Source organism: Stegastes partitus, unplaced genomic scaffold (genome assembly GCF_000690725.1).
Source record: "Stegastes partitus isolate 25-593 unplaced genomic scaffold, Stegastes_partitus-1.0.2 Scaffold270, whole genome shotgun sequence".
In the NCBI taxonomy this organism is placed as follows: domain Eukaryota; kingdom Metazoa; phylum Chordata; class Actinopteri; family Pomacentridae; genus Stegastes; species Stegastes partitus.
In genome coordinates this window covers 364,055-391,404 of record NW_007578001.1, presented here as the reverse complement: position 1 = coordinate 391,404, position 27,350 = coordinate 364,055, and the positions used below count along the sequence as shown (strand labels likewise).

Here is a 27,350-nt window from a genome sequence, read left to right as displayed (position 1 = left end):
CCACTGTTGCATGACTTAAGTTATTTTTTCAAAGAAAACTTTTAAATTTGTGTCTAAAATGAATTGTTCAACATACAAGTGATATATTAAAGGAAAAACTAAAATAAACAGCACTGTGTACATCTGAACCACAACAAAGTACCTTGACCCTGATTCTCCAAGTCTCTGGAACTCTATGGAGGGATAAACATCATTTCTTCTAAAGGATAATACCATCATTGATGTTTTGATCGGAGTGGAGAGCACAAGTTTTTTGTTTTCTTTATTTGTCACGCATCTTTACATCATATTTGTTCTTCTGTGGTTATATCAATACATCTAATGAGACATTGTAGGTAGAAGGTATCCTGCAATGCAAAGTAGTGTGTAATTGTTTTGTTTTTTCTTGGTGTTACCAACCACGAATTGTTTCATAAAACATTGTAAAGACAAAAAAAACATACTTTTATATCACGACTGGAAGTGACTGAAGTTCAATAACTTCCCACACATCAATGACGTAAAGTTTAAAGCTAGGATAAAACAAACAGCATGCAAAATGGCAGATTACTTAGTCCCTCTTGACTTTTTACAGACTTTGTGGCTCCTCAAAATTGGAAAACTTTCCTGCTACGCTACAGTCATGGCATTCAGGGAGAAAATCTAATCAAATCAGAAAAGTGGTTTAGTTTGTTTTGGAGGGTGAACAAAAAAAATGTATCATAGGCATACAAAGATGTACTTCGGTTTATGGGTGACTCTAAATTTACTGAGTGCTTGGTTGTCTTTCCTCTGTGATTGACTGGCGACTTGTCCAGGGTGCACTCTGCCTTCAAGCTAAGTTAACTGGGATGGGCTCCAGCCCCCCTGTGACCCCCTACGGTAAAGACGAAGAGATAGTAGATGGATAATCGATAATAGATAATGGATGGGGAAGGTAGAACTAAAATGGAAGTCTGCTCTGCTCTCACAAAACATCAACTAACTTCATGAAAATTGACTTTTGCACAGTTTCTAACTAAATGTGTAATAGCTGATGTAAAAGAATGAGACGACAAAACGTATCCATTACATAAATAAAAAGTATGCTTTCGAATTACTTTTTGTCCTCACATAAACATTTCCCTTTTTACAGTTTTAATAAATAGCTTCCTGGTTGCTGTAATACTGTGAACCTGTGGCTTTTAGCTATAACTATTGGCTGGTTTTAGGAGGTTTTATGTTTTTTTAATGAAAAAAAGCAGAATCACATTGCACCTCTTATCCAAGGAATCTGTAAGCGATTCGATTATTTCCCGTGTCAAGTGTCAAACAACCTACTTGTGTGTGTCAGTCATCATGTGAGGTTGAGACACTTAGAATCAGTGCAGGCTCCTACTGTTACCCACCAGCTGATGTTCTGCCCCTCCCAGCGTGACTCCCAGCGAGGGTATCGCTTTGCCTTATGCTGCAAAAATAACTGTATCGGAGAAAAAGGCACGCTCACTCTTTGTCTTATTGTCCAACTGTGTTTCCAAATCTGTTTCTTCCTTTGGAGAGAGGAGAGTATGAGAAAGGTAAGCCGGGGCGTTTGACAAATGTGCTGTGCCTGCATTCACTTCTGCTGTTGTTTCTCTTTCTTGACATTCCTGTTGCCACATTTTCACCCGGGCTACACAGCAGCCTGCCTCATTATGGAGACGTCTGCCAAATAAACAGCATCAGCTTGGACCATGTGGGTCAACCTGATGTCTACACACACACACACATCAGTCAGACGAGGTGACAGGAAACCTTACATGACGTCATTCTCCTCGTATGTGATGCGAAGCCAAACAAACAGCAGTTTGAGTCTTCGCTCTATGGCGGTAATGCACACGGGTTTGTATTGAAGCAGAGCTCTGATTGCACACAGGATAAATGTAAACAGAGAAATATTGAACCACGCGCTCACAATAGAGACAGAGAGAGATGGAGAGAAAGAAACCTGAGCCTGACTTGTTGGTTAAAAATGATTTCTCTGCCCACTTATTTATTGAAGAGTTGTCATTTGAGGGGAGGAATGGAAAGGCTGAGGAGAAGAAGACGGGAGGCTGGCTGTTGCATGAGGCATGCTGGCAGGGGAGAGTAATGAGAAGCAAGAAAAAGACAGAAAGAGAACATGAAGGAACAAAGGAAGGACAAACTGAAGAGCCAAAGTGACGAAGGTCAGATTCCTCTGTGTAGCGATCTACAAAGTACAGAGGGAAGAGGCATCTATTCTTTATTACCCTCCAGCGTTGCTCCCCTCCTGGAGGATTTTTCACCTCATTCTGGCTGTCACCACAGAAAATTGGACCTGCAGATGTGTCCTCCGCTCCTTCACTAGTCCCCTACCCAAACCTTCTCCTCTATTTATCATCAAATGTACAACAAGAAGAATATATTTACACAAAACCCACTTTGAATATGTTTAATTTCCAAAGGAAGGACAACTGAGTCATCCTAAAGTTCAATTAAGCATAAAAAATTGAGTGCAACAGGTCTGTTTACTATCTCAGAGATCGGCAACAATTCACAGCCAACAGCTATACGAAAAATTCCCAGACACAGTTATTACTTCACCTTTTATCATTCTACAGTGCCATCTTCAGAGAGCGCGTCGCAAAATGCAGCTCTAACATACACAAATAGCACATTTGATCTTTTATTTTTTGTCTCTAATTTATTTGGATGGTAGTTGAAACCTAAAATACCTCCATGTGCACCCTAACTGGAAACTGGCTGTGTTGTTTTTGTGTTGTTTTCCGCAGTGTTAGACTCTCTAGTGTTCCTGAAAATACTGTGTCAGTTCTTGTTGTGGTTTGTAAGGGGTACACAAAAGCTATTTTGGAGTGGAACGTGGAGACTATTGTGGGGTTTTTTTCAGACTAAAAGTGAGCTAGTTTTTTGGGTCTTGTATTTTTTTTTTCTTACCTGAGATTTGTATTTTCTTTTGGCCTTTCCTTGTAACATCTGCTTACTCGATGTATTTTAAATGTAATAATGAATGCATTTATTACACAAAATCAGACTTCAACTGGTCATAAAGGCCAGGTTTGCCATTTGCCAAGGGCAACAATTCTTTATGCAGCTTTGTTATATTCTCACAACAATGAAACTATCTAGTGTCTTATATCTAACCTTGGACTCATATTTCATACTTGTAAAGCACAGAGCATAGTCAGTTTGTATTAGAGATTAATGGCTGAATTTTGTCTCTTGCAAGTAGTAAACCATTCTTTTCAAGAACTACAAGTGAATCATAAGAGAAAGCAGAACTACACTAGAGTAAAATGAAGAAAAGGATGATTGATAAAATCAGGTACCATTACATATTTATTACATATTCACTACATGTATTTGGTATGATGTTATGTATGGATGTTGTTTTGAAATATAGACAGTTTGTTGCAGTTTGTTAAGTCAAGAGGAGCGTTTGAAGAAATCCAGTCCAAAGAGAATGATAATAAGGAGGATATTGCTTTAAAAAAATCAAACAAACTCGGATTTCTATCACCGAAATCATTCTCATACAGTCGCTTAAATATACTGAGTGCCTGAGGTTGCTCTTTGAGCGCCCTGCTGAGACATCTCACACTAATGTGTCCTTAAAAGCAAAACATCTTTTCCTCTCTTTTGTCTGACGTGACCTATAATATGAGGCAATCGGAATCGCTCAGCTCTTAAAAAGAAAAACACACAAACTTTCCCCTCAGGCTCCTATTGATTTTTCCTAATTTCTTCTGTTTCTAAATATACTGTAAGAGATGCTGTGAGACACGGAGGGAAGTCAGTCAACTGATAGGTGCTAAACTGTGGAAAGTTTGGCTCACGTTTTGTGCTGATGGGCTCTTGAGTTTTTCTGATAGACTCAAGCGGACGGCTTTATCGACTCGTGTCTCAGTATTTATGCGCTGTTTGTATATGTCAAATGTAAGGCCTCGGGGGGATGTTATGAATCAGTGATCTGACATTTGAGCACTGAGAGATCCCCTCAGGTAGATGGATTGTGAATTGAAGCAGTGGGGAAAGATTTATGACAGATTTCAGGCCAGCAGCGCTCTTATCTAAAAAATGTATTTTCCAAAGCGCTTGAAGGTCAAAACTAAATGACACTTAAGCTGCGATGGATGTGTCTTGTTGTATAGATCCTAGTTGCATGTACATTTTCTAATCCACAGAACATCCTAATTGAAGAACACGATTATCGATCTCTGCTCCAACAAGGCTTGACCACCGTGCTTAAGAGAAAGGACTCTAACAAACACACAGAAAACAACACGAGCAGAAACTGCAAACAGCTTTCCAGAGTAGAGAAGAGCTCAAATTGTTATGATTATGAACATCGCACTCTCTCTCCAGCCATCACACACAGACATTTCTCCTGACCTGCTTGCATCATGCGACGGCACGGACGAACGTACAGAATGCATTATGAATCAATAGCTTTCTGGCTGAACATGCTGTCTGTAGTGACGGTGTCTCTTTGTGAGCCGAGCCACACTGAGAGTCAATAAGGATATAATGCAACATGATAAAAGAGACGGTGTAAATGGAAAACTAAAGAATAAGGCAGCTTTCAAATCCTAGGCCAGCTAGACTGAGACATCTAGTGGACACCGAGGGCAAAGATCAGACGCCGTAGCACCAAACAACACACTGTATGATGATTTACAGGGAAACAGTGCTTCATTCATGCTGCTTTCATTCACACTGTCTCATTAACGTTCATGTAGTTATGGTTGCTTTGTTTTCAACCCTTGCAACTACCAGACTGTCTCTTCACTTCACACATACTAATACACTTGTTGATAGCACAAAGACAACATGTAACTTTATGTAAATGTAACACCTCTTACTTATTTTGTAAATTTTGTTATTTTTTTGCTGTTTTTAATCTCATATCCTTTATTTCACATTTACATGGACACTGAATATACACATTCTTCTTGTTTACTTGCCTTCTCTGCCATGTTAAAAGGTTACTCCAGTCATTTGGCACTGCAGTACCGTATTCACAACAGATATATTAAGAGGAGAATAATGAAAGTATGTGCAGCAGACTGCAAAATGTCCCGATTTTCAATCTCTTCGCTGGTCACACTCCAAAATAAATGCTGGATTCTATATCACCCATAACCTACAAAATCTTCCATACGCCCTTTTACAACATTCTCACGTATTTCATTCTCTACGCTCCCATATCGTACTATAGGATTCTAATTAAAATAGCACTTCTAACAAGAAGTAGCTGACAAATTTACAGTGCGGGATCAACATAAATCCTTACTTACAGAAAGCGCAACTCACCTTTCCTCATAAACAGCCAGTAAGACAGTGGGAATATGAGTATGAGCGCATAAAAAACTCCATTGCCCTCCTCAGAGCTGCTCATGATGACCAGTGGCTGAAAAGCCCACATGGTCAACACATGTGAGTGATCACAATCTCCATCGTTGTGCAACTTTGTGTTATGACACAGCTAAGTTTAGAGGTAAACAGTAGCAGGTTTCTCCTCCTCCTGTGTGCATAATCATATACATCAAGGCTTGCCCCATGTGCACCCATGATAAACAAACACGGTCACGCACCATCTGTTTTGAAAAGGCATTCTTTGTTTATCTCCCCCATGATTTAGAAGTATTGAAAAGGTATTCAAAAAAAAAAGCCACCTACTTTCAATTAACTATTCAGCATGTCTGAATGAGGCTCGCTGTGTTTTGTGTAGTACGTGCACTGACAGTGTGTCTTGTAAACTAGCGTTGTTGTATTACTTTCCATTATGCACCATGGCAACACACTGCATCAAAAACGGCCCAGCACAGCATACAAACAACAAGAGCTGCAACAGAACACATCAGCACCTCTATTTATGAAATATGTGGATACAAAAAATGTAGGAAATTTACAGTTTTCGACTCGAGCAAATACAAAAGTGCAAAACCAGTTTTGTATGCAGGATTTGAAATAAACAATGTATTATTTATACTATGTATTGAATGCACAATGAGTGAACTTTGAATTTCACAGTGCCAGCAAGCAGGTGCTGGATGGCTAGAAACCTACTGGGAGAGAAGAAAGAGAATCGGAAAGGAGGTTGTGGGGGAAGAAAGACAGACCAACAGACTGTAAGAGAGGAAAGAGAATTACAAAATAATACAGAAGTGAGTATGACTAGTAGTGAAGAAGGTGAGGATGTAGGGACACACACACTGCAGAAAGAAATCACAAAACAGAAATGTAAATGAACAGACACCGGAGTCTCTGGACGTTTAATAAAACAAGTGCAACTTCAATCAGCCTCCACTAGAGGTCAGCGTAGATTAAAGTATTTACATATATTTCAAACGCAACCCAACACAAGCCCTCTGGCTTCTTCAATCACACACTCAGTTGCTTACACACAGGCTTGAATGTGCAGAATATGTTCTGTAAGATGGTCCCATGGAGCTTTATTTCATGTGTCTTTCAAATGTTCTATCCACTACCCGAGTGCATGCAGCAGTTTTGAGTTGGTGCCAAGTCAGTAGCAGCATCTCATCAAGCCAGGCCTTTAAGTGAGCAATGGATAAAGCCTGGCAAGCAGCTGGCTGCCCTGGTGTTTGACCAGAAAAGGCAATTACTAAGAGTCACCGGTTCACTCTATAAACTTATTCATCACAGGCAAAAGAACAAGAATAAAAACCTTGAGAAGCACTCTGACCTGACATGGCTGACCTGTTCCAGCAACAAAATGTCATCAAATGACTTCAAATGCATGCATGTGGAATACAAACCTCTAATTAAAGCATGTGCCATATCTACTCTGACACCTCTTCTGTTGAAGAGAACAACTGCCGACTAAATTCATCATTCATTATTCTGACTGACTCATACCAGCCTAGGTAAGGACACATACTGTTGCTAGGCTCACAATCCATGTGATGATGTCTACATGAATGTCTCAATGGACAACAGGACAATAGGACAATGACAACAAGCACGTGGAGCTGACGCTACGCTGATTCAGCAGCTAATCAAAAGGCACAAAATGATCCAACCTGTACTAAAGGACAAATCGGCCCGCGCTGCACACACAAAAACCCTGCAAAGTCACAGAGGGCGGAAAGTACGCGACTGAGGCACAGACATGATGACATAACCGCACGCAAACAAGATGAATATCAGGAATGAAACCAATTGCTTACATGTGGGAGTAAGATATAATGTAGATAACCATGAAGAGCAGAGGAGAGGAGTGAAACTGTGATTGCCTCTGACATTCAGGCCCAGTCAAATGCTCCATTGTGTTAAACCTGTCAACTGTCACTAAAGAGTGTGAGCGAGCGAGGGATAGACTGACAGAGGCAGAGCGACACAGAGAGGGCCAGAGGAGGCTGTCGTCATGGACACAACACACACGCTATCAATTCCCCAGGTTTGAGTGCACACAAAGCCATACACACACTCATACCCCATTTACTTTCACACAGCCCCGTGTATTGGTAAAAACGACACAGAAAGGCATTCCCATTTCATCTATTATATTGCACCAGCGAATGTATTGATCCAGCATGCATGTATGTACACACACACACACACACACACACACACACACACACAAATTGCAGTGTGTGCTTCACTACGCACAGTTAAGTTTCTGCGCTCCTGTCTCCCTGATATTACATTGTAGACATGACAAACCTCATTATCATGGCCATGCAGGCTACGGCGCCCATTAGTATTCTGCGGAGCGGACACGCCAACACACTTAGAAACACACACACGCACACAAAGTGGCGTTATTTCATACACAAGTTGAAAACGCCTCCCAGAAGGTAATTATTTCTAATCCTTTTCCTGCTACTCTTTGAAGCAAATATACTGTACTCCGATTGTCTGAGGATATTTCTATTTCAATCCTTGCTCAAAGGAATACGATCGGTCATAATCAGCCAATATTTTTCAGTTTTGTCATTATTCATAACGCTTACTGTTGACCTCAGTTATTATTACTCCACTCACATGATCCAAGGTTGACGTCTCCGAGCTTAAAAGCACAGCTCAACCAAAATACCAATGTTTTCTCTTTTTCTTCTAGTCCTAACTGGCCAGACATTCAAAATGTTTGCCCCAATTCATGTCAGAATTCTTTGAGGGTCTAAAAGTATTGAAAAAAAAGATGACATTTGAACAGCAGCATGATTTTCTATAATCAGTCTTTGTACAATCACTGTCTACTCAGAATAATGCACTGAGCTACCTGTAAACAGGAATTGGAGTTACTTTCTGCTGGAGAAATGCTGAAGCTCCTACAAAATCTGTTGACAGTCTGCCGTGTGGATTATCCAGACTAACAAGCACACTGTGACATGTTGTTGAATATGTGAGCACAAGAAATAAAATTACATTTACATTCATTGTATGTGTTGTGAAGGCAGGAATTTCCGAGACAGTTATCCCCAAAAACTTGGGCAAGTAAAAACAAAATCACAACTTTCCTCACTCCTCCCTGCACTGTGCACCAGACACTTGTGGAATTAGTACATGATTGTCGTTTCTTTATTGTTACTAAAAGATGTGGAGTCACCTGAACAGTAATCGGTCATATCAATGAAATATGAAGCATTGCAATGTGGGATTGTTGTGTACATGCCTTAGACGCTACAGTTTGCAATATTTTGTTGGCAGTTTTATTTAATCATTTATTACTTTTACCTCTTGTGAACTAATGTTGATCGAAGCAAATGCTACATTTCACTTCCAGCAAGGACAGTCTTTTGCATTTTATCTTGCTTTTAATAAAACCATCAAAAGCCAACTCCAGTCTTTAACCTTTATTCCAGGAGTATTTACTGCATAGCCCACACTCATAGTGAGTATTTGTATTCAGCTATCTCGCTCATCAGTTGAACAGCTTAGACATGCACACCTCGCTACGTCTGCATGTGCGAGCGTATGTGAGAGGTGTTGTTGTGTGGCTGGAAAACAGCATTCACATGCATATGCTCTGCAAGGGAAATGAACATAGTAAAACTGCCCTTTGCATGTATTATACTAACATGAAGATGAACGGATAAGCAAACGTCAGCTAAAAACCACACACGTGAGGCAGCGTGTTCTCTAAAACCTGGAAAACCGCTACAGAGAGGACACACAATCTCACACCTGATAAAATTGCCTTTAAGTGTTGTGTGCACCTTTTCCACAAAGGCAGGCAGGAGCACAGGTCATGACGTGTTGCACAGAGTGGTGTGGGCCTCCACAGCTATAAATAACCCTGAGAGGAATCAGATTTGGAGAACCGGAGGTGGGAACTGATGAGATCACACATACCCATATGTGTGTGAGCGTGCCCGAGCGTGCGAGCGAGCGCGCACGCACGCACACACAGAAGGCTTTGGATCTGAGGAAACGGAGATGGAGTCAGACTGACATCACGCAGACTCGCAGACAGACAAGCAGACAAAACAGCGGGAAAGCAGCAGAACAGAGAGCAGGAACAGGCTGAACACACCACTACGACTGAGGGCAGGGTGTGAAGTGACATCAAGGTGAATAAGCTGAGGGGAAAAAAAAACTGGGGAGGAGCTCGCCGTGATGATGAAGAGGAGGATGGCGACAAGATGGTGGCAGTATTAGTGGAATGATGATGAAGTGGGAACAAAAATAAATCAAACGACACACTTCAACCTGTTGTACATGACGCCGTGGCCATGTGATGTCTTGAAGCGTGTGAGCTCAGGCAGCCTTTCAAGGACGCCACAGTTTTAATAACACATGAAACTGTGCGTGATAGATCATTCATGTAGTGTGTAGTCTGTTTTCCATATGAATGCCATTTGAATATGTTTGACTTTCACCAAGGACTTGTCTGTGGAAGATCAATCGAGTGCATTCATAGAGTACATTCCTGTTTCAATACAAGATTTAAAAAGGAAAAAAAAAAAGCATTTCAGCTCCTCATAAAAACTATTTAAAGGTTTAACATAATACTGCTTGATGATTAAGACTGCACTGAATAGAGGAAAGCCTTATCTTTCATGTAATAAAGAAGCCAATCACAGTTACATCTTTCCTTTTATTGTTTCATATCTACAAAGCCATACATTGAACTTTTATCCAGTGGCTCCAGTGTAAAACACAGGACCATACATAGAAAACATAAGAACATTATGATCAGAATTTCCATTTAAAAAGTTAAAATCACAACAATCACAACTTTGAATACAAAACTACACATTTGCCTTTCAAATGTCTTTCCCTTTCTTTAATATTTCCAGCATGTTTGTTTGTGTGTCTTTCCGGGATCATGTAAAAAAAAAAGTTATGCAAAGTTGTCTTGGAAAACCTCCTCATCTTATCTGCTTTGTATGCTGAACTCTGCTCTGCTCCCCAAACTATAATTCGTATCACTGACAACTGTGACACAGTCACCGAGACGCACAGACACACACACGCCCACACAAACATGCTTCTGGTGCACACAACTGACTGACAGACGTCAAAGTGATGAAGAGCGAAAAGATGACAGACAAGTGCCACTTGAGAAAATGACAAGCGAGTGACACGTTTACAGTAATAGAGAGAAGAGAGACATTGAGCTTCGCCAGTCAAGAACGGTGGTGATGAAGTCTCTCAGAGGGGCAAGATATATTTATTTCTAGTTATTTATTACATAAGTTTATAGTTGCTAATTTTATTGTGTGGCTTTATTTATCCAAAACACTCAGAGATGCTGAGTCTTGTTTTCATGAATTACAGTTTTGTAACCCGGTGCTCATTATGATCCTCAGTGATACAATCTGCCAACTCGACTGTTTGCCTTCGAGGGTTGCCCCTTTGTTATCTGAATTTGTGAGTCTGTGAAACACTTTGTGACATCCTGTTGATGAAACATGCTTTGCACTAAATGTAAATGTGTCCTGGCGTGCCGTGGAATTGATTACCGCCAGCTGATGCTGAAATAAATGAGTCGGAGGACAAAGAGGGATAAAGACGAACAAGGGCAGCAGTGGAGAGGTGTAAAGAAAATGGTGTTTAGGTTTGAAATGTTGCATCAAATAAAAGCCTCCTTCAGCTTTTCTCTGATTTGGTTCCACCTGCTTAACTTCACTTGCTTTTCTCTCTTTCACACTCTTACTAACACGATCTGTCCTTTTCTTTTCAGCCCCACCTCCATCTACCTCGCCTTCTATCTCACTACTTTCCGTTCATCGACTCTCTCCCTCTTGCCCTCTTCTCACTCTCTCCTGCTCTCTCTGTCATGTTGACTAGAGGTCAGCAGCAGAGCCTCTCAAGGTCGTCCCTGTCCGAGGTCTCGCCTCCTCATGCCCGGATGGCTGAGTAGAAGTGACAGCTCCTGTCCCAGTTGGGGTCCATCAGACTTTTAGTGCCTCTGACCACCGGCCTCCCTGGTGGATAGGCCTGATGTGCACCCATTCTTTGTTCCCATCCACTGCTGTCCATTACAAAGAGTGTGACACAAAGCCGAAAGCAGGCGGACAGATGAAAGAATAAAGGAGCATTTGGAAGAGGAATAGAAATAAATGTTTCTCTAGATTAGTCAAAAATGCTAATATTGTTGTTTTTCCCCTTGTATTAGCCAACAAATTTGACATAAAGTAATACATGATGACTTTACACCAACCCTGTTCTCTTTGACTAATCCAAACCTTGAACCTCCTTTCTTTATTTTGGTTTGTGCTCAAACTCTGCTGACATCAAACATCTACACATGGATTTCCCAGATAAACTCAACAAAAGACATCAGATTATTAACATTTGGCTCATGGCAACCTTTTCAGAGACTTTACTTGTATTTATCGAGGCAAAAGTTAAAGTCTTTACTGATGTTCAGATTTACCCATTTCTTAGGGAGCGTACACAATCACAATCTTTCAAGCACAAACGACACAAATCTCGGCTCCAAGAGTTCTTACTTTGCTTTGTCTCATATTATAGTGTCTCTGTAACTGTCTCTTTGGGGGATTTACAGCAAATATCTTTCATGTTAGATCTTCTTTGAGGCTCTGCGAAGCTGTGATGGATATTTGTAATTATTTTCGAACATTTTATGCAAACCGCTCAATTAATCCACAAACTATTCAGCAGAGCAATCAATAACAAAACGAATCAATTTCATCACAGCCCTGGAATTTTTTAACTAAAAGACTATTCAAATCCAGGTGCACCTGAATACTCACACAAATTACCCAAGTGCCACTTTTAGCACACCACGGGGGCTCTTTACAAATAAGACCACGGGAAAACGTAAGAAAATGACTCTGCACATAAATAGTAACATCGTCATACTTTAATCATATTACTTCATGCATGTGTGTTCATGTTCAGTAAATAACGAATAAGACAGATATTTAAGGTGCACAATCTATTGGTAAGTTAAAAGGAACTTTGTACTAAAAGTGAAGGCTGTGGTGTACACGCTGAGCATACAGCGCCGAGAATGTAACTGAGAAAGATCCCTGAGGCGTTTAATAGCTATAGTTAGCTTAGATTTATTCACTGCTCTGATAGCTATAGTTAGCAGTAAATTTATCCCCCTGCCAAGGAAACTTGTCAACCAAGGGTGGAAAATACACTTTCATTGAGTTAGTTAGTCTTTAATGACTGAGGGGCTGGATGGAAAGTACTGATTAGAAAATTAATTATTTATCAAAATACTACTAAAAATTTCTCCTGAAAACTGAAAAATTGAGAACAAGTCATTAAGGTGTAAATTGAATGTTCTGAATTACAAATCAGGGCTATAAGTCTTTATCTGTGAGTGTGTGTGTATGTATATGGAAAGAGGCTTTTCACTGCATGTATGTACAGTTTGTTCATATGTGTGGTGGTGGTGGTGCACAAGGACATTTAGTCAATCTCAAGGAAAGATTAGCGCTGTAGAACAACTGTGTCTGTGCTTAATGACTGATGGACTCCATGTGTTGAGTATCGCTATTCACGCCTTCACTTCAGCTCACATTTATTTATTTCCTTTGATGCAGAGTCTTCAGTATATCACTGAATAATGACTTGCTCACTAGTCGATGGTTCTCTTTCGAGCAGCAAGTTTTCAACTTCTTAACCCTCCACTGACCTCCTCCTTTCCTGGCCAACGTGGCTGTTATTAAAAAAAACTGATCATGTCATCAGTTAAAAAACACAAATGGCCATATCATACTATGGAAACAGGTACACTTTAATGAAGCTCTAAACAGTTCAGGATTCAGTACTGCTGATCTTCTCTGTGAGTGGAAGCATCAGGGTCAGTTATAGGTAGGTTTTAATCATGTCCTCCTAAGGGAACATTTTCTGTGGATGCTGGTAATTTGGGGTTGTTAAAGGGGAACTCTATTGTCTTTATCTATATTATGGGATTACACTAGACTTATATAAACGCACGCTTGTGATATAAAAATTCTAACTTACTGATTTAGATAAGGTATTTAAGGTTTCAAACATTATTTTTGATATAACTCAGAGTTATTGTTTGTTGTTTTGTTTTCAAGATTTAAACATTGTGCGTCCAAATGAAGAATTTATTTGCAAAAACAGATAACTTAACTTTTGCATATTTTCATAAAACTTATTTTGTTTTTGTTTGCTTGAGATAATATCAGTCAAACTGAAGTTGAGTGGATTTGACTCAGTAGAAATGACGTGAAAAAAAGAGATCATTTAAGTTTGATTGATATTGTCTCAGGTAGGCGATGAAAAGTGGGTTTTCTGAAGGTTTGTGAAGATGGAGTTATCTGTTTTTGCAAATGAACTCTTCAAATACACAACTAGAGTTAAAAACAAAAAACGTAATTCAATACATTTCTTTAACTCTCCTACATGAACAAAAGCACAGAAAAACCAAAAACTTCTGAAGAAAAACTCAATGGAGGAACAAACATTTTTTTTAACGATTGTCAACTTAAAAATTTGTGTTCAAAAGAATCTTTAAGAGTTAAGTTTATAACTCTTAAAGATTCCTTTTAAATAATGTCATAATACTACTTGGAACAATTTGATGTTTAATCAGCCAGTGTTTAAGCTCCCAGTCATTAAGTAAGAGGTAATTTAAAAAAACAAAAAAAAAAACACATCTGATTTCAGAGGAAAAGTTACGAGCTTTTGGTTGAACATAATTTTATTGGAAATAGTCATAACTTAATAACACTGATACAAACTATAGCTTTACTTTTTTATTCTGTTGCAATGAAGCATTATTTTTAGCCTGCAGAGTAGCTTTGCATGGTTCACAGTACAAAAAAATCCATACTCATCTTATTGTGGTATTATATGCAGCGCCTCAGTTCATCTTCTGTCTAAAACAAACTATTTTAGTCTCTTTACGGCCGTCCTACCTAAAAGCCCACTTACTTCTGATTAGCCAACTTCTGGAAGCCTGCCGAGGTGCAACATCCGAGCTTGTGAGCTTTATTGTCTGTTCTTTTTTGGCATGCTATGCCTCAACCAGATGACTGTATTGACGTCTGGAACTTGCTGAGAATAGCGCTTCATGAAAGTAGGAAGAAAAATTGGAAAACCTAGAAGTCAGAACCATCTGAAGCCTGAGCTTTTGGCTCATAGTTATTATGTTTACCTCAATATTTTAAACTTTGGGCATGTTTGAGATGAACATTGAACATTGTAAAACTACATATATGACAAAAAAAACCAAAAAAAACAAAACATAACATCCCTTTTAAAGGTTTCTTTTGAGTTCCCCAGGTTTGCACACTGAGGTTCTACAGTAAACACAGTATAACTACATCCATCATCTTGATATCTAGTTACCCGACTCCTTATATAGGTGTGAAAAGCCTATTAAAAAATGTATTTTTATTGAACTTGGTAATGATATTTTCAAATGGCATTGAAAATGGTAGGCTGTCTGTACATGAAACAACACACAACATAGCAGTGCAGCCTAGAGGTTCTGCTTGACAACCAAGTTATTTTGCTAACAAATCCCACGACACAATCTTGTGTAAACCACTGCCATCCAATAACCCAGGACTTGTTATTGGTCATACGTATGCAGACACAGATTTCTGTATTTGCTACATGCTGCGGTTTGGCAAGAGTGCAGCATCTCTAGGAGACAGTAATAGGCGGAAATAGAAGCAAAGGATGAGAGATGGGTTACGGGAGGAAAAAAACTACAAGTAAAAAAAAAGATATGGGGATGAGAGGATATTATGAGATGTGAAGGTTGTGTGGAGAAAATATAAAGATCCTCATGATTTATACAGATAAGATGTTGGGCTGAGATGGACTGGTTCAGCAAGTCAAGGGGAGGTAATGAAACCCGCTGCTTGTGTAGTTCTAGATATCTTTAGGAAAATATTGAAGGTGAAAAAGATGAGGGCGTTCCACTTCACCACTTTTGAAGATAGAGGTGAGCATTAGTATTTCTTTGTAGTCTATGCAATACATTTACATGGGCAGAATGTGTGCATTTAGAGGTATAGCCATAGTGATGTGCATTATCTAAATGTATGTGTTTTACTTTAATGCAAAGACAGGACATCCTATTCTTGTTTGGCTTGATATGCATTTATAATGGATGCTTTATTGAAGTAACTGGACTGCACAGTCAGCAAGTTTTAAGCATGAGGAAAATAAAACACCACTCACAGCCAAACAACGTCACTGTCACTGAAAGTACTTGATAAGTTGAAGGTTAAAAGGAACAGATGAGTCTGAGGTAAATGAAGCTGAAGCTGTATTTCAGCACCATGGACAGAGACACACACAGAGAGAGACAAACATCAGACCGAGAAGACTAAAATCCAGAATTCATTTGTATTCCTTTTGCACAAACACAAGAACAAAAATAAAAATAAATGCAATCCTCTGGAGTAAAAAAAGCATAATGATGCGTTTTCCCAGTACTCTCTAACCGGCAAAACAGTCACAAGACCAAACAAAGCTAAACTTAACCGTGACCAAACTCTTCTGCTTCAGGACACCTCATAAAATTTTAATCAGACAGGACATTTGGTCCTTACTGTTGGCTGTAACGGAGTCCCATAGTGGGTTTTTTTTTTAAAGGTAAACACAAAAGAAGACTCCACATTCACAGGCATTAATTAGGGAGTGAAATACTTGGGCTATGGTAAAATACAGTTTCAAGAAATAACTGATGAAATACATTAATGCTGTGAGGGATTTATGCTTGGAAGTGTACTTAAAAGACAGAATTGTGAGTCTGTCTCACTCAGCCATGATAATGTTGAACCGTCTGTACGCCCATTTCTTTGCAGCTTCGGTCCTGATGACTAAAATGTACTTAAATTCTTTAAAACATTCTTCACAAGCCTGTGAGTGAAGTCACGTCTTCAGTCTGGCGTATCAAGCCATGTATATATTTGCATATTCGTAAGCACCAAAGATCTCATTTACCTCTAAAATCAATGCATTTGTGTCATAAAATAAACTTGAATCACTGAGAACGATTTAAAACATAAAATCCTTTCCTCTTCTTCTGTGCACATTGCGTTGGATTTCTCTTTCCTCCTCTTTCCATCACTCACTCCTAGTTTTGCCACTACTGCCCCCCTCGCCCCACCCACCCCCCCTCCAACACACTCCGACTGCTACTAATAGGGGTTTATTTTTAGCTCATGTGAGGTGTGTGTGTGTGTATACACATGATGGATGATGGTGATGTTTCACACCTTTCTGGTAAGGGGGAGAAATATGAGGGAAGGATGGATGGGGTGAAGGGGGGAGAGGTTGAAGGCAGGGCAAGAAGCAGCCTCGTGAAGGAGGAGGACACATGCTGAGGGAGCTGCTACCACGAAGGCAGAGCAGAGCAGAAGGAGCGAGAGGGACACGGCCTCCACCTCCAATCCCCACCGGCACCGCAAACTGACCTACAAGCGGCTGAAGATCAACAGGCTGTTCTGCGCCGGATGATGGTACTCTTCCTTAGAGAGATGAGGGATGACAGGAACAGCCTAATGTACCGTACCATCCAATTAAAATACAGCTCATATCGGCTGTAGCTCTGGGCGACAACTGAAATTTAATCACACATCGTTTTTAGCTTCTTGTCTTTACCTCTTGAGAGGAAGTTGGAGAGCCAGTCAGAGGTGAGAAGCCTGTAACCTGCTATAAATCATGGTGGATGTGGATATGAGGAGCAGAAACTGCAGATCCTGCATCGATGTAGATGGCGTGGTACCTAAGAGGCAGAGCAAGCCAGAGCACTGACTCAATCAGCCTGGGACGGAGCAAAATGTGAACAGCATGGAGCAGATTAAGGCTAAAACAGTGGGACTGATGCCAAAGAAAACAAAGGATAAGAAAGCAAGCAACAGATACACAGAGGGATTATTCAGCATACACAGGGAGCACAAATAACTACAAACCAACTGTCGCTTTTCCTTTAATAACTTGATCTGGAATGCCACCGCTTGTGCATAAAATCGGCAGCACGTGCAAAAAAAAAACCTGAAATGTAATTTTTAAATATAGATCTTCAAAAGAGGAACTTTTTTTTCCCCTGCACATGCTTTGACCCTGAACTTCCTCAAGGAGTTTATTTTTAGGACACCTTATCATCTTCTTTCTGAATGTGCAAGTCAGGAAGTGTCGACAGCAGACAAAAACAGATCAGCACACGCAATATAATTAAAGCGAGAATCTTCACATGTCTGGCAACAAATTGAATGTGTTCCTAAAATGGGTGTGAGAGCTCAGACGTGACAGAGGGCGGCATTTATTTTTTTTCTTCCTCCATCTACCCCTTCTTGTTTGCTCTCTCTCTCTCTCGCTTTCCTTTCCTTCACTTTCTTACACACAACTTGTCACAACTTGCAACTTCAGTCAGCAAAATAATAGTCTTAAATGAAGTGGAACAAAATCTTGTAAATGAATCTGAATACATCTCTCTGTTTCTGCCCTGCAAGTTATGTCTACTCAAAACTGAAGCTTCAGCGCTGCTTCCTGCTGGGTCTTCATATTGCCTATTATGCACCGCTATGAGGCAAGAGCCATCTCAGCCTGACAGAGTGTCTCCTCTTTACCCCATGGTAAAACACACAAGCAGGGACTTTAGCTTGGAATAAGTCATCCTTATGGTAATGAACAAATCCCTTCCCACTGCGAGTGCGGTTACCACACACTGTGATATGGCTTAGTACTCCCCATGCATGCAAATACAGCAACACACATGCATGCTCGCTAACCTCCCTGCAAGCGCTTGTCAGAATTTGCCATCACAGGCAGCTCATGTTTTATTCATCGCGCCTAAAATTGACGTTTAGTGTCAAAAAAGGAGAGGGAGTTGATGGACAGGTTTGTAATGACCTTTGTCAGGGAGAAGAGGGGAGGTGCAGACGTGACACAGTTAAACTTAATAAACTCTACAGGTGCTCGAAGGCGATAAATTCTGAGGAAACACACACACACACATACACACTCAGTGAGGTAACATGATGCATCACTTTTCGAAGTTTAATCAGGAGACCAGCAGTGGAGCAGCGATGACTTTTAAAGCTTGAAAAGTTGATCACCGCCTCCAGTAGTCCCCAAACAAGTCAGCTCAGCCCCGTCTCCCCAAAAAATTACATTAATGCACCTAAACTGCACTCCCAGTTATGCTATTATTATTATTGTTTCTTTGGGACACATTGCAAATATGTTTCTAATCAATATGTCTTTGCCATTGATTGCATTGCTTTCCGATTTTTTCTACTTTTGAGATAATCAATCGTATATTAGATGAGGTGATAACTCAAAGAAAAAGAAGCTTCAAACGCATTGTGAAAAGATGCATTTTAAAGCTATAGCAGGCAGAAATTTGGGAAAGACAAACACTCTTGTCTTTCCTCTCTGTTCTAAGCCCGTCCCATTAGATGAGCACACACTTTGAAGTTAAAAGTCAACACTTATTTGTGGCTTTGTCTGGAAAGTAACAGTCCTCTATCTAACCCACCACATTCTGTAATAACTGTGGACTTTGTTGCTATTTATGTTATTTGATCATTGTGATTGGCTAAACTCTCCTGTCATGGATTAGATTTTCTTAGGCATGGAAACAAACTACAGGATGTGTTAAAGTCCAGTTTTCTCTCAGAACACTTGAATTAGAATACACTGAGAGTGTAGTACAGAATTTTTGCTCGTTGTCAAAAATATTTGCTATCCCACCTTTAGCTTAACCCTATTTAGGACCTTCATGTTGCCATACGTAGAAGGTGTTTCTTGGGGTCCATTGGAATATTTGCTGGTATTCATTATAGGCATTTATACCATGTTAAGTCAATTTTCTGATAATTTGACATATGTATGGTTCTAAATGCATGACAAACGTCCCTCTTTTAATATTAAAAAAAAAAAAAATCTTCAAAAAATAAAAAAAATAATACCTGTCACTTAAACCAAATGGCCTGGGGTCCAGAAGTCCTGAACAGGATTAAACAAACCAAATAGTAAGTGAAAAGAAATAGAAATAAAAGGTACACAATCCCTATTTTTCCCTGGGTGAAACTATCACCACCACCCAACCACCTAATGCAGACACCTTGAAAATGGAAATGTTTTCTATTATGTCCCACTGGGAGAATATTTTTTTCAGTGTTTCGAAATATATAGCAACAGCATTTTGGGGATACAGGAGTTGTCTGTCAGCGCAACTGCAAGCACACAGACTCCTCCCAAAATAACAGTAATAGAGAGTTTTCATAATAACATCCAAAATGCGAGAGCAGAACTGTCTCATACATACAAATACACTTAAATCTCAGCACCTCTATGCTGAGGCCAAAGCTCAGACCGAACATATTTTATTCATGACTGAAAGGTTGATAACAAAATCTCTTTGGTCATGTCCACAAGTGAGCTGCAAAGAGAACTGGCTTCAAGGTACCAGAATTGAAAAACAGCATTTGCGGAAATGTGTGTGTCTCTGTCAGTCTAGGCTGATGTGTGTATTTACTTTCACTGGTGTCGGAGTGCACACGCCCATGCAACAGAAAGGTGGAAGAGCACGTGGGTGAAGTAATCAGACATTATTAATTAGAAAGTGCAAAGTTCTAATGGCCTTTGGAGGAAGATTAACACCCAGTTTCATTTAGAAAAATGTCAGAGCCCCTAACAAATGACTCCTACTCTGAAAAAGGAAATGAATGTGACTATTTCTTGGTGCTAATATGTATACTGCAAAGTCCTCCTGTGGTACAGCAGGTGCAGTGGTGCAGTTTCTGAAATAAATAAGTCAAAGCAAGCTAGTCTCTGCAAGAATGAACGCATGATCTCGACCACCTGAAGAGAGTTATTTTGTCGTAACGTGCGGCGTGTATTGCTGCTCGCTGCACAGCGGCCAAACACATTAATCTTCAGACATGAAATATGGCTATTTATTACAAGCTGAAGTAATTCACAAGGCAAATCGCCGTGTTTGTGTACAGTTACTATGGAGTAAAGTCGTTAGGGCACAAAGTGTCACCTGTTAATTTGATGAGAACGAATTAACTGCATTTTGTTCGTGTGAAACGACTGCAAAACAGCCATTTGTTATTTGGCAGAAACTGAACCAGAATGCATTTAGCTATCAATGAATAGCTGCCTGTAAACGGGTTAAAAATGCACCGACAACAAGGACAAGCTGAGTTTGTTGACACGGATTGATTGTTGAGCCATTGATAAGTAACTGTAGACAGATTTTGACTTGTTAAGCACAACTACTACTACTTATTTCTACATCCCATTTAGATGTGCCAGCGGCAGAAGCTGAGGGAAGTCATTTTGACACGTCTTTACATGACAAGTTCGACTTCAAGTTAGCTGCCTCAGTTTAAGGGTCTTAGTAATATGCACGTCAGCTCAGCCATCATTTAATGTTATAAGTAATAGCAGTGATTTTCCTTCTAAGATGAGTCAAAACGTCTTCCCATTCTCTCTGAAAATGCCTCCTGACTCACCTAAACTGAGCATACCCATACTCATTACTATTCTGTTGGTGTGTTCTTCCTGTAAGCATGACTGTAACTAATTATCCATACAATCGTATAAAATGAAAACTCTGAAATACAGATTCACTGTTTTGTTTCGGCACCATATAGGGACTGTATGATATTTGCACACATTTAAACATTAGACAATTTTCATTTTCATGTCAAACTCCAGCTGTTTGCGGTAGCTGTTTCTTCAGTTAATGCAACACATTTGTCTCATTTTTATTGCAAAGAGACTGCTTTTTCATCTTGTGCTCATTTTACTAAATTGTGCAAGAACGAGCTCCGATTACTTTTGCTTTCTAGCTTCCTTTACATGCTGCGTGAGACATTATAATAATATAAAGCAGAGGTACAGTATGTCACTCCAATGGGGAAAGGCAGCACTGTAGGGGGAGAGGACAGGGCACAGGATGAAGAAGGAGACCTGTGCCGTCAGCTTGGACTGTTTATGTTAGATAAGAGCTTAGTTAAAGGACAGATCAATAGGGCTCACAGAGATTCTATACAGCCAAAGCCACAACATGTACACACTAAGATAGTGCCATGCAAAGCAGAAGTGGAAAGGGAAGATAGTGGAGGTTTATTTGAAGTGGTGTACTTAATGTACGTTTTTGTGTGCGAGAGCGCAAACGAGCTGAATAGTATTTAAAACATTTTAATTGCACTAAACAGCGCTTGTCCCTCTATTAGGTAAATCGATAGAAACAAAGCTCTGGGGCAGAGGAGGGGGAGAGGACACATACAAACACATACACCAGCAAGACCGCCTTGCTTCCTTTACAGAGGCTAATGAAACAAACTAATTAGTGGGTAGGGAAGGGTAAAAAAAAAAAAAAGCAGGAGAGTGATTACAAATGACTGTAATCAGTAATGTATATGTACACAACACCAGCGGACCCTAACACAATCAGGCTCCTGGCCCTTGTGTAGGTCTGTTAAGGGACAGGCAGGGGATTGTGATTATAGATACAATTGACAGAACTAATTATAGGCACACGAGTCTAACCAGAAACACATGATATCAGTAGGAATACAATACATAAAAAAGTTATTTTTTTCCCAGCATGGTCCACTGACTTTATCCAGTGAGGTGGAATAAAAACACCAATTAACAAGAGGCTTTCTTAATGTCATGTGTCCCTTTTTTTTGCATAGGTTAAATCACTGTTAGGTTCACACACAGTCTGACAGCCGAGTAAATTCTGTCTCTCCATGCCTGACTTAAATGGCACGTCCCTCAGCACCTTGGCACAGCCAAAAACGCCACAATACTCAAATACCAAACTCTGAATGGCCTTGATGAAATCCCTATGTAGCACAGCCATTATACAGTTCAGCCCTCCCCGGCTCCCACTGCACTGAAGCAGACATCTCTCTCTTTTTCTCTCTCTCTCTCCCATTGGAACAGACACACAGGAGCCAGTAGTCATGGTAACTCCATTCTGGGTAAACTTAAGGATGTGTATGTGCGCACACACATGCAGTCATACGCTCAATGTTTTTAATAAATACTTCATGGATGGAAGCAAATTGGCTCTGAGACTGTAGAAGCTAGTTACTCGTCTAAAGAGCGAGTAGTTTGTTTTGCAAGCACGGCGCCAAACTCCGTGATTTTCCAATATTCCTATACACTTTATAAATGCATATGTCAGTTTGTGCATGTCTGTGACTGATGGACCCTACAGATGTCCGAAAAAAATCAATCACCATAATTAGTTCAGCTCCTTCACAGATCTTAACGGCCATGAATTAGCACATGAACACAATGAAAGTTGATTGTTTATCTTTTTATTTATTGCTAAAGTCTATATTTGTGGCTAGTTTGGTTTGGTGAGAGTGTCATAGTGTTTTTGTTTAATTGCTCCAGTCCTGGCTTTTTTGTTTCTTGTCAACAAATCCCAAGAAAACATGAAAACCATAAATGTGTCAGTCCATCTGTCAGCTTTCCAATTTTCCGACACAATCTGTGCCATTCAGCCCCAAGCCCATTGGTTCCTGGAGACTTAGAGAACAAAACACCGTTTTAAAAAAGACTCAAGAACAGCAGGCCACTCTTTTTAGCAAGCTCACAAGAGAAAATAATGTACTATCAAATAAAATCTGTTTTTAAGTTGTACTGTTTTGACTGTGACAAATGTTGTTGTTTAATGTGGTATTTGGTCATACATTAGCTTCCAGATGTTCTTCTCTTTGCATTGGTTAAACTCCTAAAAATATATTCCTGTTCATATAAAGTCCATACTTAGATTGTTTTTGTCAATGAAAATAATTCCTTAATGCCTTAAAATATCTTAGATGTTACATCATTGCTTCTACTAGTATGCACAGATCAATAAAAATGCAAATGGGTCCCTGCCTTTAAAAGAAATGAACGAAACAGGGCCACCTACAAATCGATATGTCTGTATGGCAATATATATATTATATAGAGCTCTGTGAAATGTTAATAATGTAATGTTAATACATAACATGAGCTGCTAGCTGGACTAGGGTATCAAGCAGCTAATAAAGCATTTACTATGTTGGACTAAAAAAAAAAAAAATCCCAATTTTTGTTGTTGCAACTTTACAACCACTGCTTTGGTGATACGGAAAGTCTCCCCCTTCAATTTGATGGGATTATTTCCTGAGGTTTGTTACATATGAAACCCCAGAAGTATGAATTCATGTTTCATTGGTGCACTGCAGTTTCAAGCAGGAAATGCTCAGCCACAGTGTTGACTCCATATTGTGCTCATGATGTGTCTCCTAGCATCTAAAAAGCACCACAAAGATGGTAAACAACTACAAGGCTACAGAGCTCACTGTCATTGGAAGGTGTCTTTAGAAAACACACATGTAGCATCACTGATATTTCAATAAAATCTTAATCAGCACAAATACTGAATTTTGTTTATTTTTTCCAAAAGGATGCGTTCATATTATCCCTAATGTTATTGTTTTGATCAAGACATATTCACGCACTCACACGTGGCAGTGTGGATACGTGTATCTCTCCACAGTTGCCCCACTGCTGCTTTCAGAGCACGAACATGAAGCTTTGCAGATGTCAAAGTCTGAAGAGATAACGAGAAGAAAAGCCGAGGTGGAGATGAGCGACACGGATGTCAAATTAGCATTCACACACCGCTCTATTGACAAGGTCATCTAAACACAGCTTTACCTCCACCCCTCAGGATCAACTGTGGGGATTCAATAGAATCATCCTACTCTGTTGTGTCTTCCCCAAGGCAATGTGAGCTGCTGCTCAATATCACTCACAAGGAAAAAGGGGGGAAAAAAAGGGAAATGGGTGTAAAGCTTAGCAGCAGGCTGTCAATAGGCAACATTACAAAGGGTGATTTCTGGCAAAGGACACTTTATTCAGCCAACTCTAAGCTCAGGAGGACAAAGAGGATGTGGGCATTAAAGAAATAAGACCTTCTAAGTATCATGAAAAGACTTTGACCGCGCTTAAACAACTTTATTCTAATCTCAGTGCACAGATTAGCATTATAAAGTTGTGTGTGTAAGTGAACAGAGAGAGATAGAGGGGAGAGGAGGATGGACGAGTTGATGTCATACTGAGAGCTGGATGAAGGGCGGGATAAAAGGCTGTGTGTGTCTTTCTCCCACTGAGAGTTTCTCAATGGAGGTGGAATGCCACATGCTTCCAGAGAGCAATCTGTTTGACTGCTAGAGAGAGAACAGGAGGAGAGAGAAGGACAGAGCTGTGAAGGAGGGAGAGAGGACGGAGGGAGTCAAAAGGCAGATCGAAAGAAGCAAAGAGTGAGTTCATTCAACCCAAGCAGCTTTCTAATTCCCACTGTGCACACTGATCATTGATTCTATTATTATGTATAACGAAAAATATATATGCACCCAAGCATACATACAGCATACACACACACCATGCAGAGAATAATGACTACCATCTTCAGACTGTTTGATGTCAAAGCTTTGTGTGGTTTTGCTGTCTGGAGATGAAACAAAGCACTCAGCTGTACTGTATACACACAGATACCCTCTGTGGACACAATCAAACCCTGCAAGCCCACTCACACTCTTTGAAATAGTGTTGGATCTATGCAAATGAGAATTGCAACTACTCTAGCATCATTCAGGTTGAAAACAAACAGGCGCAGGACAGTGACCCATCTGCAAATACCCAAGATCGCACCTCAGCACCTGCACCACAAACTTTACTCAAGACCACCCCCCTCGCTTGGCTTCTGCACTCGGACCCACCAGCAAACCTCTGGAAGTTTTTGGAGGTGCCTACCTTGGGTGAGCGTTCCCATGAGGAAGCGGTAGAAATAACGAGCCACCTTGGTGAGCTGCCTCTTGCACCTTTTCCTGCACTGGCTCATCTTGGTGCAGCTGTGGAGGTCGAGGTGATGATAGTGATGGTGGTGCTAGTCGGCTGGTCTGCCGGGTGGAAGCGAGCTCTCAAGGTAGGAGGGGAGGAACGGAGCACTGTGAGAGTGTGTGTGTGTGTGTGTGTGTCTAGGTGCGAGTTTGTGTGTATGTGGAAGTCTGATTGCCGCCGCCTCTCTTCTTCTCCTCCTCACTCACCCCTTCTCCTTCCTCTCTCTGTTGTCTCCCCCCCTCCAACCCCCTCTCTCCCTCCCTCCCTCTCCGTTCTTCCCTCCACCTGTAGGGCGCTGCCTGTCAATCAGCCAGCAGCACTCTGTCTCCTCCCCCTCACGTTCTGAGCTGCCCTGATCTGGACTCTCATTGGCTGGAAACAAAGTGTAGAGGAAAATTACGGACCGGCGCACATGTGAGAATGTGTGTGTGTGTGTATATGTGTGTGTGTGAGAGGAGTATACTACGAGGAGGCCGGCTTGAGTGGCAGGTGGTGGTTTTTCTCTAGCTGCACGCTCCACACATCTTGTTGATGCTGTTTTTGTTTTTTTTTTCTATCTATTCCTGCTCCCCCATTCGTGGCTCACAAAGCAGACAGCTTCTGAGAGGATATATACATCTGTGTATGTTAGAGCCAGCAGGAGGTTGAGTAAAGTGACAGAGGAAACAAAGCAAGCCAATTAATTAGCATCGTACACAGTCTATCTGTGGGTTTCATTCATTAAATGTATTCATACCGTACAGAGGAAAATAGGTGGGGGGAAAAAAAATGGAGCAAAAAGCGAAAAGTGAAGATACATGAAGAGACAGGTAGAGAGGTGGAGCTGGGGCAAAAAGGGGAATGCATAATTAATATCTTTCACTCCTCTCTCCACTGTGGTGAAATTTAAAAAGAGTGGAAAAGCTTGACGGAGGAGAAAGAGGTTGTTGGACAAATACCAGCCCTCGCCAGCAGTCAATGAACGGATTATTATCTGCCAGCAGAGAAGGAGGAGAAGAAAGAAGAGGGGAAGAGAGAGGAGGAGCTTTTAAATCCCGTGGGATTGAGAAAGAAAGGTATTTATATAAAGCCTTTCTGTCTTATCGTTTTGCCTCCACTCTCTGTCTCACTCGCTGGAAACACTTGCAGAGTCACTAAACAAGGACACGCGCTCACCTTGTTTTCCCCCGGTGTCACATTTTTATTGTTTTTCCCTTCTACAACTCCCACATTACCCTACTAAACGGCTGCCACTCCACCTTTATCCCCTCTCTTTCTCCCTGATGCTAAATTAAAAGTGATTACCGTTACCACGGCAACCCCAGACTCCATGGATTTTTCTCGTAGTCTGATAGGCAAACAAATGCACACTCACAAACAGACACACACAACCTGTCCGTTCGTCAGGTCAAAGAGAAAATCAATCAAATGTCAGGCCGATGCTTCCCCTAAATGATCTTGTTCTCCTTTTACAGGCTCTGGGCTCTCGTTCTCATTGAGAAGTCACAGAGAGAGGTCAGAGGACACCAACAGAGAGAGTCCCGAATAGCTCTGGCAGAGCAGTAAAATTAACCATGAAACACAAGAGGGACTTGGTGGTTGGATGCCAAGCAGAGGGACTTGGGAACATGTGGGAGAGCAGATGGGAAAGACTTTGGAGATCATACAAGGATTACTAACTATTAATTTTGACTCCTGACCTCTAGGGTGTCAGAAATCCCTGCTGACAGCATATGGTGCCCACGACACACTGATCAGCCACAACATTAAAACCACTTGCCTAGTAATGTGTCGATCCTCCTGATGCTGCCAGAGCAGCTGTTACACATCAGGTCATAGACACAGGACCTCTGGAGGTGTCTTGTTGTGTCTGACACGGGGGCCTTGTAAGAGGATTGTTTAGGTTTGTTTTGGTTCATCTGGAGTTTAGAGGCCTGGTCAACGCCTTGGGCTGTTTGTCATGCTCCTGAGCAGTTCTTGCAGCAGTGGTTAGGCAGGTGGTACGCATCAAAGTACCACATTTTTATTGTTTTTCCCTCTTCAACTCCCAATTTACCCTGTTAAAGTACAGCAACTTCACCTTCACCCTCTCATTTCCTCCT

General features: G+C 40.6%; 1 protein-coding gene across 7 annotated transcripts in view; it reads right to left on the bottom strand.

Moving 5' to 3' along the window:
* LOC103357729 (Kv channel-interacting protein 2) overlaps window positions 1-27,350 on the bottom strand; it is a 108,907-nt gene that overhangs the window by 26,217 nt on the left and 55,340 nt on the right. For 2 of the 7 annotated variants that reach the window (XM_008282406.1, XM_008282411.1), the window contains exon 1: window positions 25,183-25,270. The exons of 4 other annotated variants lie outside the window; for them this stretch is intronic. In XM_008282406.1, coding sequence (XP_008280628.1) covers window positions 25,183-25,270 — 88 coding nt within the window. Of the gene's footprint in view, window positions 1-1,625; window positions 1,631-25,182; window positions 25,271-27,350 lie in introns of those variants that run through there. One more of the 7 variants, XM_008282410.1, reaches the window with a different exon arrangement.